The 14701-nt window shown below is 47.0% G+C and overlaps 2 protein-coding genes across 2 annotated transcripts in view; one reads left to right on the top strand and one right to left on the bottom strand.

Moving 5' to 3' along the window:
• The window catches only part of LOC121714755 (oxysterol-binding protein 2-like), a 765489-nt gene that overhangs the window by 381088 nt on the left and 369700 nt on the right, over positions 1–14701 (bottom strand). The gene's annotated exons all lie outside the window — the stretch shown is intronic.
• The window catches only part of bmp1a (bone morphogenetic protein 1a), a 46194-nt gene that overhangs the window by 1655 nt on the left and 29838 nt on the right, over positions 1–14701 (top strand). Inside the window, exon 2 of the mRNA XM_042099780.1 lies at positions 13032–13145. Within this exon, the coding sequence (XP_041955714.1) occupies positions 13032–13145 (114 nt within the window). The remainder of the gene's footprint in view (positions 1–13031; positions 13146–14701) is intronic.

Raw genomic sequence — 14701 nt, 5'->3', positions numbered from 1 at the left:
CTAAATCAATGGAGACAGGACACAAGCTCTAAGGCAAGGAAGTAACATTTCACTGATAATGATGATGATGCTTGAACTTTCCTGAAATTGATGCTACTGATTTGGTAGTCTTTCTTCTACTGATGTGAAAATATTCTTGACATGCATAATCACTTTCTGTGACTTCTCTTGAGCTAACTTTCTTCTCTCTTGCCTGTCTGGACACAAGTTAGTGGCTTACAGTCTAAACTATATCTATGGCAGGTTTTGGTGTATTTGGTGTGGAATGGGTCCATCAGTAGGCTACACTAAAGTGTCGGGTAGCCTACAGGAGAACTTTCTGGGTGGCCTCCAGCTAATGTCCGGCACATCTCTATTCAAAAGGGCTGGCTTGTTGAGGAGACCTGATAAGTGTGCTAAACCAGAACCAAAGATTCCACTCTCTATACACTAACATTCTGTAGTGGCCTCCCCTTTCCTCTTTCCCAGCCTTTTTCATTCCCTTGATTCCCCCCCCCCTCCGCCTTGTTCTTATTTGCAATTGAAAAGCACCATGGCTGTTCATTTCAACATTTGCCCCGCATTGTGTATTTGTGTGTGTGTTGGGGGGGGGGGGGGGGGGGGGATCTGTATTTCATCCAGACCATACAAATTGACATGTAAAAAAATCTCCAGGAACATTGATATCGCCAGATTAGGTCTTTCAAGTACCTGTCGTCATTGAGGGGAAGTTTACCAAGCCCTGTTGACACTGTTGAGAAGCGTCACCCATCCGTGTATCTCAGATGTACACTGTGCCTGAAGTGGATGGTTAAGTACTGAGTGGGATAAAGGTTGAGTGAGGATGCGTCACTGCCCTGGCTGAACAGCTGGTTTCGTTGTGTCTCTGAGATGGTGCGTTGCAGCAGTTTGAATACACTCAAAACTCTAGTGTCCTCATCCGCAGATGATGTAAACAAAAAGTTTAGACCCTTCACTCTAAACAGAGCGGCTGCTGTCGTCACGCACAACCAGTGTCACCGCTGGGAAAGGGAAGATCCAGTTGGGGGTCAGTGGGGTGAGGTGGACACACCACGGAACGGTTGGTTGTAATTCATGGTTTTGGACACTCTCATAAGAGGCGGTGTGTGAGGCACAATTGGATGCATCTCTCTCTCCTTCTCTCTCTCTCTCTCTCTCTCTCTCTCTCTCTCTCTCTCTCTCTCTCTCTCTCTCTGAAGTGTGTGTCTGTTTTAGGACTTTACTCCATAAGGAAAGGAAACTGGAGCATGTGGTCAGAAATGACTGCTTTTCCGTCTGCGACGGGATCATTGTGGGAGGCTGCCTCTCTCTCAGGACATCGCACAGCTGTGCCTGACAACGTAAAGTTCACCGTGTTACTGCTTGTATGTGTGCTCATCAAAAACTGGGCCTGTTAGTGTTGTTATGCAATGGTGTCCTTTTAACTCCGAGCAAAGTGACAACAGCCTGTCCAAACAGAGAAATAAGATAGCATTAATGTTGTACTATTTAAACAGTGACACTGTAGTTATTTTTGTCTTCATCACACACACTTTCAGTCCTGTAACTTGTTATCTCTTATGTAAATTAAAAATCACTGCAGCGAGTAAAAAAATTGTTTCCATGGTGAGGTCAAGGGCATTGTAGAAACTTGAGAAAAGCGAAGAAAAAAAAATATCCACCACCTGATATTGTTTTTCAAGATCTAAGAAACCTGGATATATGAGAGAATTATTTTCCACAGAGTTGGCTGAGCTGTATAGAAGACTGCATCCAAAAGCTTATTTTTTTGTGAGTTCTTATCAACAAACCATTTTATTTGGGATCAGCTGTCTGTTGATCATCAGTCAGCATAACAAACCTGGTTTTGATGGATAACAAAATCAGACTAGTGGATATTGAGAGTTTGTGCAGCAAGCCCATTGGTGAAATTGTAAAAGAATGCAAAATAAGCTCACTCCCTGAAATGATCCTTTGACTCTAACTTCAGGATAGGACTCAGTGTTTGAACAATGTGTGCAGCAGATGTTATACAGTAGACACACTTGATGCCATATGAATTCCCAACACCTAGGCACTCCACGTCATCACGAATGTGTGAGATCCGTTCTCACCATCACCCCCCGCCACACACACACACCTTCTGTTTCTTTTTCCTGTCTCTTCGTCTCCCTAAAAATCGGTCTTTACTAATTCAATTTGCCACCACACCACCGCAGCTGGAAATCTCTCCATCCCTCCACCCCCCCTCCAGAATGTGGCCGGCATGCTTTTAATAATCCAGAGGAAGGCACGCTCTGACCTGGATCCCCGTCTGTCCAACACCCCCTCCCCCCCCCCCTCCCCATACACCCCCTCGCAAAAAATGTGGTGGTCCTAGGAAGAACTTCTGGTGTGTGTGTTTCTCTCTGTCTTTTTCTCTCTCTCCCTCCCTTTCCCTTTCTCTGTGTGTGTGTGTGTGTGTGTGTCCTCACTGGAAGCGGCGAGGGGGAAAACCACAGATGGGGAGACTGTGTGAGAGTCAGTTCTGTGGCTGTAGTCCAGGAACAGTGCTGCTGCACCCCCCCCCCCCCCCCCCCCCAATGAACACAGACATCTGACAGACCCATCCACACTGTGCCAGGGCAGGGCACGACGCTAGTAGTACTGTGTGTGTGTGTGTGTGTGTGTGTGTGTGTGTGTGTGCTGGAGGTGGAAATGGGAAGGGAGGTGCAAGGTCAGGGCTAGAGGTGAGGTGAGAGTCTGGTGGTGGCAACGGCCCCTTTGGTGGCGCTGACGCAGTAAGAGGACGCTGGGGGTGCATTCACTGCTGTGATCCCCCCCACCCCAGTGGGTCCTCTTGTGAGAGCAGGACAGAAGAGAGTGCATTGTGGGGCTGGGGCCTTGTCAGGGCCCCCGGGCCAAAGTGTGCTGCTGAGGAGTTAATGAGATTATGCACTAAGGTAAGAGCCCACGCTGCGCCCAGCCACACACTGGATTCCATTATGTCATCCTCTACAATTCAATGGCTGTGATTGCCTTTTTCCAAGTGAAATCTGTGTGTGTGTGTGTGTGTCTGTGCGTGTATGTGTGTGTGTGTGTGTGTCTTTGCGTGTGTGTCTGTGCTTACAGTATGTGTCTGTGTGTCTGTGTGTGTGTGTCTGTGCGTGTATGTGTGTGTGTGTGTGTGTGTGTGTCTTTGCGTGTGTGTCTGTGCTTACAGTATGTGTGTGTGTGTCTGTGTGTCTTTGCTTGTGTGTGTGTGTGTGTCTGTGCGTATGTGTGTGTTTGTGTGTCTTTGCGTGTGTGTCTGTGCTTATGTGTGTGTGTGTGTGTGTCTGTGTGTCTTTGTGTGTGAGTGACTAACTGGCTGGTTGGCTGACTGTTTCTCTGCATTTCTTTTGGTGACTCTGTGGGTTTATTGTTTGGCACATCTCCACAGCTAACCCAAACAGAGACCGTAAAGATGCATCGTGTCAACACTATTGTGTGGGTTATACTACAACCTGCCATGCACGTTATTCAAGATCATTTGTTTATCATCTGTCGCAACACACCTGAAAAAGTGGTATATTCTACAGGGTTATCCATTACGCACATCTCTGGGATGTGTTTGATGATTTGATGATGGAAATTTAGGCCCATATTTATAAGTATTTTTTCTATTTAAACATTTCCTCATCTCCTCTATCTTGGAGAACATCTATCCCAACCTGGAAAGCATCCCAGAAATTCGTTATCTCAATGTACCCATTGAGATTAGAATCACTAATTTTCAGCATGAAAAATGAATGAAGCCAAGTCACGCACTGCAATGTCTGTCCTCTACACTTAAAGTACAGCCTCGGCCCAGGAGGAAGCAGCTCCATTTCAGATAAAAGATTCATTTGAAGTAACCGAAAGAGAGGAGGTCTGTCCTGAATATTTTTATTGCCACTACAAAAGTGATCCAATGTGAGGGTGCTGAGGAGGAGAGGAGTGGGGTGCATGTAGTGGTTTTCTAGCCAGGAGCACTTAGGAGTGGGATGAGTTATGTGTGTGGTGGTGATGACCAATCCTTATGTTTGGTCTTGTGTGTCTTTTAAGATCGCGAAGAGACCTTTGTGGTTATCATCACCACCCTTTGGGAACAATGGCATCCCATGGTCTGTCTTTCATTGGAAGAGGTTCTCCCAGTCTGGTTGGCTGGGACCACCATGTCGACCACCATTCCACCCAAGCCCCCTCCCTGTCATACCCAGCCCTCCGACCCACCCACCACCCTCCCTGGCCTGTCTCCTCCTCTCCCTGTCTCACCACCCTCCCTGGCCTGTCTCTCCTCATCTCCCTCTGGCCGGGTGGCTGTGGTGGGAGGGCGACAACAGACTGAGGGGTCATTCAGGCCATGCCAGGCGTGGAAGGAAGGTGGGAAACATGCCTCCTCTCGCCACCTGCCAGCTCTGGAGTGGACAGGGTGACTGCCCGCCATTCAGCAGCACGGCTGGCTCCTCCTCCCGAGAGTGTTTACAGCACCGAGCCCCTGCGTGCACTCGGCCCCGGCTTTTATTTATTGATTTCTGCCGTCATGATGAAGTCGAGATGAAAGTAGCGCGCGGTGGTGGCCGCTGTGTGGTTTTGGAGGGGGCAGTAGAAGAATGTCTGCTTTCCTTTCTCAGCTAAATGACCTTATCTCAGTAACACTGGGTTTCCCCTGCATAGAAAACAAAGATCTTAGTAAGGCAAGGAGATGACACATTCACACTATTGCACATTTCTTGTCTCTGTAAGCTTTCCCTTACAGAGACAAGAAATGTCACACTTGAGATTGAATTGACTGGTAACTTGACAAAGTAAATTCCTTATGTTGAAAAAGAGCTGAGTTGCAAAGACATATTTTGTAGATTGAGTGTCAAAACACAGATAAGGTAGACAGGAGACAGCTTGCGAACTTCTTGCCAAGAAACCGAGAACAGAGTTCAAATCTGCTCAAATCTTCTGTCTGTATTTCAACCGAGTATGGTCTCTCTGACATCTCATCAGAGCTACACACCATTTGCTAAACTAATGCTACCACAGGAACCTTAAAACAACAAGAGGTCCTCAATGTCTTTAGCATGTGCGGGGGAGTCTGTTAAAGGCCGCCGAGACGGATGTGTGCAGTGATTTGTCAGCAAGAGAGGAGTGAGCAGATGGAGACCTAAAGGAACACTAGATTTACAGAACCGAGCGCTCGCCGCTGTGCATCAGAGAGATGAATGTTTAGCTTGTCCTGGAGCTATGCGTTCTTCTTGTCTGATCGCACGGAGTAGAAGGGCCGCCGCACAGCTTTAGGGGGCTGGAGCGCCTCAGGCTGCTGAATGTTACTGGAAGGACGCTTCAAATGTTTTTGTTTCGTTTCACGGTGTCTTCCAGAGAAATGTTTTGTGATTCAGTCGGTCTCTCAGCCCAGTCAGCCTGTGTCTCTGCATGCCCAGTCGGCCCTCATAAAGCTAAAGCTTTATCAGTCTGAAGGCAGAATGCTCGTCTGTGTGATAATATAAAACAATGGGATAGTGCTAGTGCTGAGCACTGTTCAAGTGTGAGTTGTCACTTAAGACCTAAAGAAGGCTCCTGGAGGTTAAGCGTGAACTTTGACCCCGGGGGAGGTTGAGGTTCACCTCATTTGCCCGACAGTGGCATCCATCATGTGTTAAGGGTTAAAGGGGGAGTTTTTCCTTGTTTGAGACGTTGGCAGGAACAGCATGGTTGTTGTCGGCGCAGACTTTGTCACAGAGGCTCCGGGGAGTGTCTGTTTCAACGCCTCCGCTCACGGCCAATTAGGCGTCAATAATGAAAAACTAAATGGTTGGCAGAAAAAGCAAGCAAAAGAGAGAAAAAACCCTCCGACTTCATTTTCTCACTCAATTTGGCTTATCGGCTTGTTGTAAGAGCAACAGTTAAAGATCAGCTATCTGTGAGTTCTTCAAAAGATTTCACAGATTCATTTGTATTCTGCTGGAGAAGTGTACCAGAAATGCTTTTAATGTTAATGATGGTTTAAATTCAAGAAGGTGTGTGTGTGTGTGTGTGTGTGTGTGTGTGTGTGTGTGTGTGTGTGTGTGTGTGTGTGTGTGTGTGTGTGTGTGTGTGCGTGTGTGTGTGTGTGTGTGTGTTAACCATTTGTGTGAAAGGGGCTTTGTCCAAAGAGTAATTGGGCTGTTTCAGTTTAGCTGACCACAGCAACCCATCTGACCTTAGGCCACCTCCAAAACAACCACTTCCATTTAGCTCAGGTAGATGAGGGTGTTTGTGTGTGTGTGTGTGTGTGTGTGAATTTGTGTGTGAGAGAGGGAGTCTTTGCATTAAAGATTGTGTGACTGTGGTGTTTTATGGTTCAGTTTGCAAAACCCATATGAACTTGCAGATAGATAGATAGATAGATCCTCATTATATAAAGATTTGTTACATACAATAATATTTCTTTTATATTTTTTTTTTAAATTAGTTCTTGGTGTAGCCACATAAATAGTACTTGTTTTTGTTTTTTTCTTCAACTCAACAAGTACCTGTCAAAGATGTCAAAAGGAGCACTCGGGAACTTGGGTTGCGAAATGACCAACGACAGTCTCCTTGGCTCCACCAGACAAGTCCTTTATGCCCTCTGTGACGGAGCTGACCGCTTTAGCTCTCCCTCCAGCTCTCACTTATGTTGTCTGGGGCCCTGAGTGTGGTCAGAAACTGCACACCACTTATAGGAAAATAATCACCCCTTTGATTCCTGGGGTTTAGCCTAAGGCTAATCCCGAACGGTTCCCTAGATTATATGGTGAGATACCTTTGAAAAGGTCCCGCTGTTGAACACCGATGGATATGTGTTTGTGTTTTCCTCGTCTTCAACTGCCTCGGGTTCAAATTGCAGTCTAAGGAAATATCTAGGTAGGCATTTGCTGAGGCGGTAACAGCTGGGATTGTTTTTACAAGATGTGGTGGGGGTGGGGGGGGGTTGGGTTGTCGAGCAAGACTTTACAAGACTCCCGCTTCACCAGAGTCCTACCAAACTCTACCTAATTTACCCCCTAGGGTACCTTGGGGTGTGATATGATTGGCAAAGAAACTTCAAAAATAAACTTTGTGCATACAGTATGTGAGATGTGTAGTCATCTGTTTGTGTGCACAGACTAGGACTGCAGGAGTAATCCCTGCTGAAACTACCATAAGTGCTAATCAGTCCAAGCCCGTGACACTGACACAGCCCTTCAATTTGAATGTAAATTTCAGGTCTGTCTCAGCGAAAAGACCCAACAGTGAAAGGCGTGGCCGTGTCATTGTCATGCGTGGTCAACCCACAAACAGACCCTCCCCACAGACACACCAACACACACTACATAAACACGCAGGCACACACACACACACACACACACACACACACACACACACAGAAACACAAGCGACATGGGAGTCCGAACCCTGTGGCTGTGTTTTTCCACTCCTCAACTACAGTCTCAAGGTTGGGCTGGCGCTGGAGACAGGAGGGGTGGCACCCACCCTCTGGCCCTGTCTAGACCTCCTATTTAACGCCCAGACCCTCGTTATGCCGCTGCTGTGTTGGTGGTGGTTAGAGTGAGAGGGCTGTCTGGACGTCCCTTGTTTGTCACTTCCAGACGTTGCAGCAGCCGTGGGGAAGGTATCCCACCCAAAGGCTAAACTGTGTTTTTGTTGTCCTCATGCTATCTTCTGTTGAGACATGACTATGGCCTCTAGAAGAATGTCATCCTTGTGTAGATAGTATATGCTAGGGACACAGATGTCCATCATCATCGAGTTCTGTAACAAAAACCTCCATGGTCTAGTGATGCTGTAAGAAAACAATGAGGCTTTCTTCCAGTATGGTCCCTGCTGCATTATCTGACCAGGACTGTATGGATGGAGTATGATGTGTGGGTGTGTGTGTGTGTGTACGAGTCTATCTATCTGTGTTTGTGTGTCTGTGTGGAGGAGTGTTGGTAAACGAAAGAACAACAGCCTCCTGTGTCTGTGTGTGTGCATGCATGTGTCGGTCTTTGTGTTGGAGTGTGTGTGTGTGTGTGTGTGTGTGTGTGTGTGTGTGTTTGTTTGTGTGTGATTGCATGCGTGTGGCGGCGATAGCGGAAAGATGAGCAGCAGTTCAATGAGATGGAGGATTAGACTGGTTAAGATTATCCAAACAGCCCGGCCTGTGTGTATGACTGCCGTGGCGACGGCATGGGGGTGTACCGGGGCGGGGCGGGTTAAAGGGGGGGGGAATTATATCAGACACAAAGCCCAGTCAATCAAATGCCTCCGCAGAGGACTCGTGTCTTCCTGGCCCCTATCTGGTCAGGCTGATGAGATGAGATGAGATGGAATGAGGTGTGTGAGGTCATCCCTGCTGTAGGGGAAAGCCCCCCTCAGACAGTCAGCATGCGGGCGCTCGCTGGCCTGGTTTCCAGACAGTTCTGCTGTTTTGTCTTAGAAAGGTTCTATTTAGGACCAATGCAAGCTAAATCTCATCTCATGTCAGTTGTTCATTATGTTTAATGAGTTTTTTATTTACTTTTATTTTCAATTCCATTCCTCCTGCAGGCAGGTTTCTGAACAAACTTCTTAGTGTTTGACAATAAACACAGAAACACCTTGTGAAAACAAAACAAAAATAAACCATTGGGATTTGGTGGTTTGACTAACTCAAATTCCTCAGTTTTTACTTCAGTTCCTATAAAACTCCTTTACCTCAAGAGGCTAAGTTGCAGCTGTTGAAATTCTATTTAATGAATGTAATCTGGACAGCGACCAGGCATACTTGCGAGCCGATGCCAACTGCCCATCTGCCATTTAGCGCCTTTATTAGATCTTCTAAAGCACTGCTCTTGTTATTTTTTGCCGTGGGGCCATCTTATCTGGAAACATCTGATGGAGTTCATTAGTTCACCCCCATTGTCTCTTCAATTTGATCATCGGCATGCTCCAAGCTACGGGTGGCCTGTTTGATTCCACTTTCTCCCTTTTGCCCACGATCACTGTCCGTGCTCCATTTTGCGTCCATCTCGGGATTGGTTGTCCGTGGATAATGGGAGCCAGGAGACAAGGGGATTTATTTGGGATCCCCTCCGAGACTTCCCGATAATAACAAAACACCCTGCCACGTTGTCGCCAGGACAACTGTGAAAGCCGGGGTGCCGTGGAGATCCTGCAGTGGGCTTGTTTGTCTGCCCGCCCTCCCCTCGATCTTGGCCTCTGGTCAGGGGGAACAATTATACGCTGGATTAAAGGACTTGCACCCAAAATGGTTGTGGATGATTGGCTCTCAACTAGGGGTGGGGAAGAGGCCAGACTTTCACAGAGGCCTTGGCCAAGACCCCCGAGCCCGGGGCATTAGGGCCATCTCGGTATTCTTGGACATGGGATTTATAGTGTTGCTTAGTGGCGGGCCTTCAAAACAGATTTAGCCACACAAGAAGGACCATCACAAATCATTTTGTGAGCATCCAATGTATGGGATGCAGGGTAATCTTTGCCCTTTGGAACCAGCATTAGAAAACAAACAAACAAGGTCACATTGTATTGCTGTGTGGTTTCAAACGGGGTTTCAAAAGGTTTCAAACTACCTTTCAGTGGCGCTCTTGGCTCTCCCTTTAATGACTTGCACTTTCAGCTCTAAATCCCTCGATCGATTGCAGGTTTCTTCAGCGTGAGCTCGTGATGATTTCACAATCGCTTTTGGCCCGCTGAGTGGAGCGGAGTGCAGCACTCGCATGTGCCGGCGAAACGTGACCGCCGCCGACTGAGTCCCATACCGCATGCAGCAGCATTAGCTCTGTGTGTGTGTGTGTCCGTGTGTGTGTGTGTGTGTGTGCGCGTATGCGTATGCGTGTGCGTGTGCATTAAGGCCCCAGGACATCTGGTGGCTGGCGCTGCGTCCCCTCCACTGTGTCTCCTCCTCCTGATTCATGAATGATGCGCTATGTGTCACAGGAATGCAATAGCAACCCCCCCCCCCCACACACACACACACACACACACACACTGCCCTCCCCCCTGGTCTCAGTTAGCCATAGGAGCGCAAATTAGAGGACCCCCTGCACTCCTCTCCTCTCTCCTTTGGCATATTCTGAGCTGTTGTTGTTGTTGGCACGTGCCTGGTCTTGCAGGGGAGCTTTCATTAGAGTCTTACTGCCCCCCATGCTGTCAACAAGCAATGGAGAGCTGCACTGGGTTCTGCTGTGCTGGACCAATCAAAAGCAGTCCTATTTCTCCAGAGCAGATTCAGTAGATGGCTCAAGCCCAATGTTGCTCTCCTTTGTGAGAACTAAATATCTGTCCTTTTTTTCTCACTCTTTTCTTGTGTCTAGTACCTGTATGATCTGTAGTGTCTGTATCTTTCACATTCAGTATGTCTGCCTTTTTATTATCACTTTATGCTCATACTCCTGTCTAAGTGACACATGCATTCCATCATTAGGCTTTTATCATTCCAGCTCGGAGGCTTTTTCTTGTGACAAGCCGATACTCAGAATAGAAGCAGGCAGTCGGGGATCTGTGCCTTGCGGTGGTCCGTACCACTTAAATTCAGAGTTAGTCAGCTCTCCTCCTTGTCGTCTGGCCATCTCCTGCTTTTTCGGGGACAGCCTGTCATCTCAGGTAGAGTCCGTCCGTCAGATTTGGACAGCTTGAATTAATTCATAGACGTGGTGCAGAGCTGTCCAGATATCTTAACTTTGAGGGACCATTTTATGCATTCTGTCTGGGCTGAGAGGTAGACATACAAGGAGATGTAGTCTCCTCTCGCACGGAGACGTTTGACTTTCAGATTTGCCTCTCACACTCATGGACAGTGGAAGTGATCTGCATACCTCGGTGCAGGAAACTACAAGTCTTGCTCAAACACATTTGCTTCCCTGGGGCAGTGTGTGAACAGGGCAGTAGGGCTGCACCCCCAACCGCTCCCTCCTCCCTCACACACACACACACACACACACACACACACACACACACACACACACACACACACACAGCTTAATTTTTTCTAACACAGTCTATGCAGTCCACGTCTGTGCACTCCTCTCTATACACACACACACACACACACACACACACACACACACACACACACACACACACAGTCATTCTCACTGTCTTTTGCTCACTCACATACACATACACATACACAAACATACACACACACACACACACACACACACACACGCATAAACACAGTGTCTAGGCAGTAACGAGAGCCCTAGCTACCTCACATGCTGATGTGCCTGTAAAAACCCAGCAGCCTGCCTCTCCTGCCTTCGCCAGCGGCAGCCATTCCCCTCACTGCCACTGGCACAGTGGCGCTCCAGTAGGGGGTGGGGTGGGGGGGGGGGATGGGGCTGTAAAACCCTTTTCCTCCATAAAAAAGTGTCTGTGGACTTAATTGATCTCTTCCCCCTTGGGTCTCATTAAAATACTTGCCCTATATTTGAGGCACCCCACTGTACTCCGGTTGTGCTAAATGATCGCCCCCCTACCTCTTTTAAACTGTTGGATTTTTTTGCCTAAGGAGTCTACGGCTGTGGGGTTCTACCAGCACAGGGCTGTTCCGCGATTTGCCCACTTTAACAAAAAAAAAAAAACACTTTCCAGAATGAAGACCTGATTAAGTGGTGGCATGTGCCCTCTGTTGAATTGAATGCCATGTGGACATTTCTCTGGTGATTCTGTCTCGGTATAAAATGGAATTCAGTTCATGCTGAACACCCCCTGGTGAGTTCCTCGACAGACAGGCTGCCTTCCTACAAATCAGCTCACATAACTGCCATTTCAGAGTGTGTGTGTGTGTGTGTGTGTCTGTGTGTGCACCTTAATGTGTGTATATTGGTCAGAGAGCTCTGTGAGGTCTGTTACTCAACTCAGGATTTTGTAACCGCTCAGATCTCTCAAATGAAACTTAAACAAACAAACGCCAGCTCTGCACTGCTCTGCACACACACACACGCACTCACACACACACACACACACAGACATCACACACCATACACACACACACACACACACACACACACACACACACACACACACTTCTCTCTCCCTTATTCATAAGCAGCCTATCTGTAAGGCTGTGATTGCTTTGCTAACTCCATGTGCTCCTTATAATTAGTTGTGCTGATCCAAAGGATATCCGCTCGGGAGCTTAGAGCCGTCAGTCAAGAGCTGCCACTCTTCCCCCAGCTGCAATTAGTCCCTGACCAAATAATTAGAGGCTCTATCCATATGCATGCATACGTTCCATTTAGGTCACCATAAGACACCAGTGTTTCATGTGTACGCAGCAGACTAGCGGCCGTGGCTGAGAGCAGGCCCTTAAATGAGTGGCCCTATGGAGTTCTCTGTCGGCACATGAATAATTAAACTGGCACGCATGATGAACTTGGCTGGATACGGTGTGATTGACAAGGCTTTAAAAAATGGATGAGCAGCGTTTGGCTGGAGGACCTTCTCTGCAGTCGTTTTTTTTATTTATATACTATATATATATATACTGGGATGGGAATAGGGATTAAAAAGCAGCAGGAGTGGCGATGGAAGTCTGTGGTGGAGGTTTCAGTGAGGAGAGACACAAGTCTTGGAAAGCAGAGCAGCAGATTTCGTTCCATTTGGTGTGTTGGTGTGTCAATGGCTGACACCGTAGCCACTGAGGACCCTTTCAGGAACCGAGTTTGAGGTTTCAGATTCAGCCGCCATATGACCTCCTATTGTCTCCCCATGTGAAGGCTACAGTTGATGGTCTTGAATGAAAATAACCTCTTGTGGAAATGTAACACAGCTTTTTGCTCTCATTGTATCCAGTGTCTTGAGGGAACAACTTATTAATATTATGAATGTTTTCTCTGCCTAGCCTCAGATTGAAGATGACAAACAACGGTTTCTGTTTCTAAGCTTGAGTGATGTAATAGTGAACATAGGCCTCACTTTGTAACCCTTGCCAAAGACAAACAAAACATAGCACTGTTACTCATATTTGACAAAAGATGCCAGTTTCAATGTCCTAATCTTAATCTTAAATCTTAATCTTAATCTTAACCCTTCTCCTGCCTCTCTTTCCATCTCTTTAGTTGCCTACCTGGGCGATATTGCCCTGGATGAGGAGGACATGCGCAGCTTCAAGGTGGTCCGAATAGTGGACTTAGCCCAAAGGACTGTGCAGATCTTCAACAACACTGACTCGGGTACCAGACTTCTCTACAACTGATTCTGATCCATGGAAACCTACAATAGTAAAACTTAATTGAATCCATTCCTCCTCAGGTTACAACAGTGTGTTGATATTCTCTCACCAAATTGAATGTCCAAACTCCAACTTTGTTTGTGTTCAGAGGCTTGTAGCTTTATGGTGCTTGTGGGAACACCAGGCTCCTTCACAAGCCCAACCCTTCTGCACAAGTGTTTGTTTGAAACAACCAAGCGTGGGAACCTTTTCCTGTACACCCGCGCTGCGTCATTGTTGTTTCTGCGCCATATAGGCTGGTCAGAGCAGCTGCACGCTACAGTCCCAGTCCTGACCTCACGTATATGGCTTGACCCCCCGCCCTCCTCCTAACGCACCACAGCTGTACTGTACATGAACAGAAATGGAGTGCCTCAAGTTTCCTCATGAAAAAGGGAAAACCAGAATCCTTTAGCATTTTTCCAGTGCTCATGATGGCCAGTGGTTTGGGAAACTATTTTAGGGTTGACATTTTTTTTTTTTACAAAGTTAACAAAGTATTCACATATCAGCGTAAGTGTTTTGCTTCCTCGAAAACAGTGTATATTTAACTCTCAAGAGACAGCATTTTCTCATGCAAAGACATGCTTTGGTTTCATGCCTGTGTCCATCACTGCTAGTGCAGGGCTCTTAGTGTGTGCACTGCCTGCCAGAGAGGAATTCTTCTCTCACGCACTGCATGGATTTTGCTGGCCGATAAACAAACCAACGTCTCAGCAGTCAGCATTCCAGTCCCATAACAAGCTCAAAAACCTCATACCCATAGTCTTCTGCTTCCTACTTCTGCCGAGGCTGAAGTAGTTCTGTTTAATATTTATACTCCCACTTTAGCGTGTCAGTGTTCATCACTAAATAACACTGTCTGAGAGTTAATTGTCTCGGGCAACTGACTCACGACACACTTTCTTTTTTGTGGCCGGGAAAACTAATGTGAGTGGGGAAAATGAGTGAGATTAGAGATTAGAGGTTCAGCTTTTTCTTCTAGTCTCTCGTGTTTGCTGGGAGCCACATATGGAGAGCAGGTTCATCCAAAGAGATGCTCACCTCGTTTGTTGTTCTTCGGAGCCTCGGAGTTATTTTTCCTGGAAAACTCGAAAGAATGAAGAACGCATTAGTTTTCTTCCTAATCAGAGCTGAACCCGAACGCTGAGCAGATGCTTATGAGTTTATTTATAGATAGTGAATGTTAGGAGCATAAGTATGTATGTATTGCTCCATCAGACATGTTCCCAGCTTCTCTTGGCTCCAGTGTTCTCCAGACCACCACCTGGTCTCCAAAACCCAGCAGGAAGGCTTTAGCAGGGAGATTGGGAGCAGATTCTACTGAAACATTCTGAAAAAAAAAAAACCTCCGTTGACCCAGTCATGGGTGTGGCGGAGTCAGTCAAGGGGAACAGCTGCACATTTTCAGCACAAAAAACAAAAAATTCTAAGCTACTTTTACAGAGCTCTGTATGGCCAGACCTCAGCCTGGCCATGCCATCCTCTTTATGAATCCACAAAACTTTATCTTTTTTG

This window comes from Alosa sapidissima, chromosome 8, assembly GCF_018492685.1.
Source record: "Alosa sapidissima isolate fAloSap1 chromosome 8, fAloSap1.pri, whole genome shotgun sequence".
NCBI classification, from domain to species: Eukaryota; Metazoa; Chordata; class Actinopteri; order Clupeiformes; family Clupeidae; genus Alosa; species Alosa sapidissima.
Note: the sequence above shows the minus strand (reverse complement) of the source record. Positions and strands in the feature narration are given on the sequence as shown.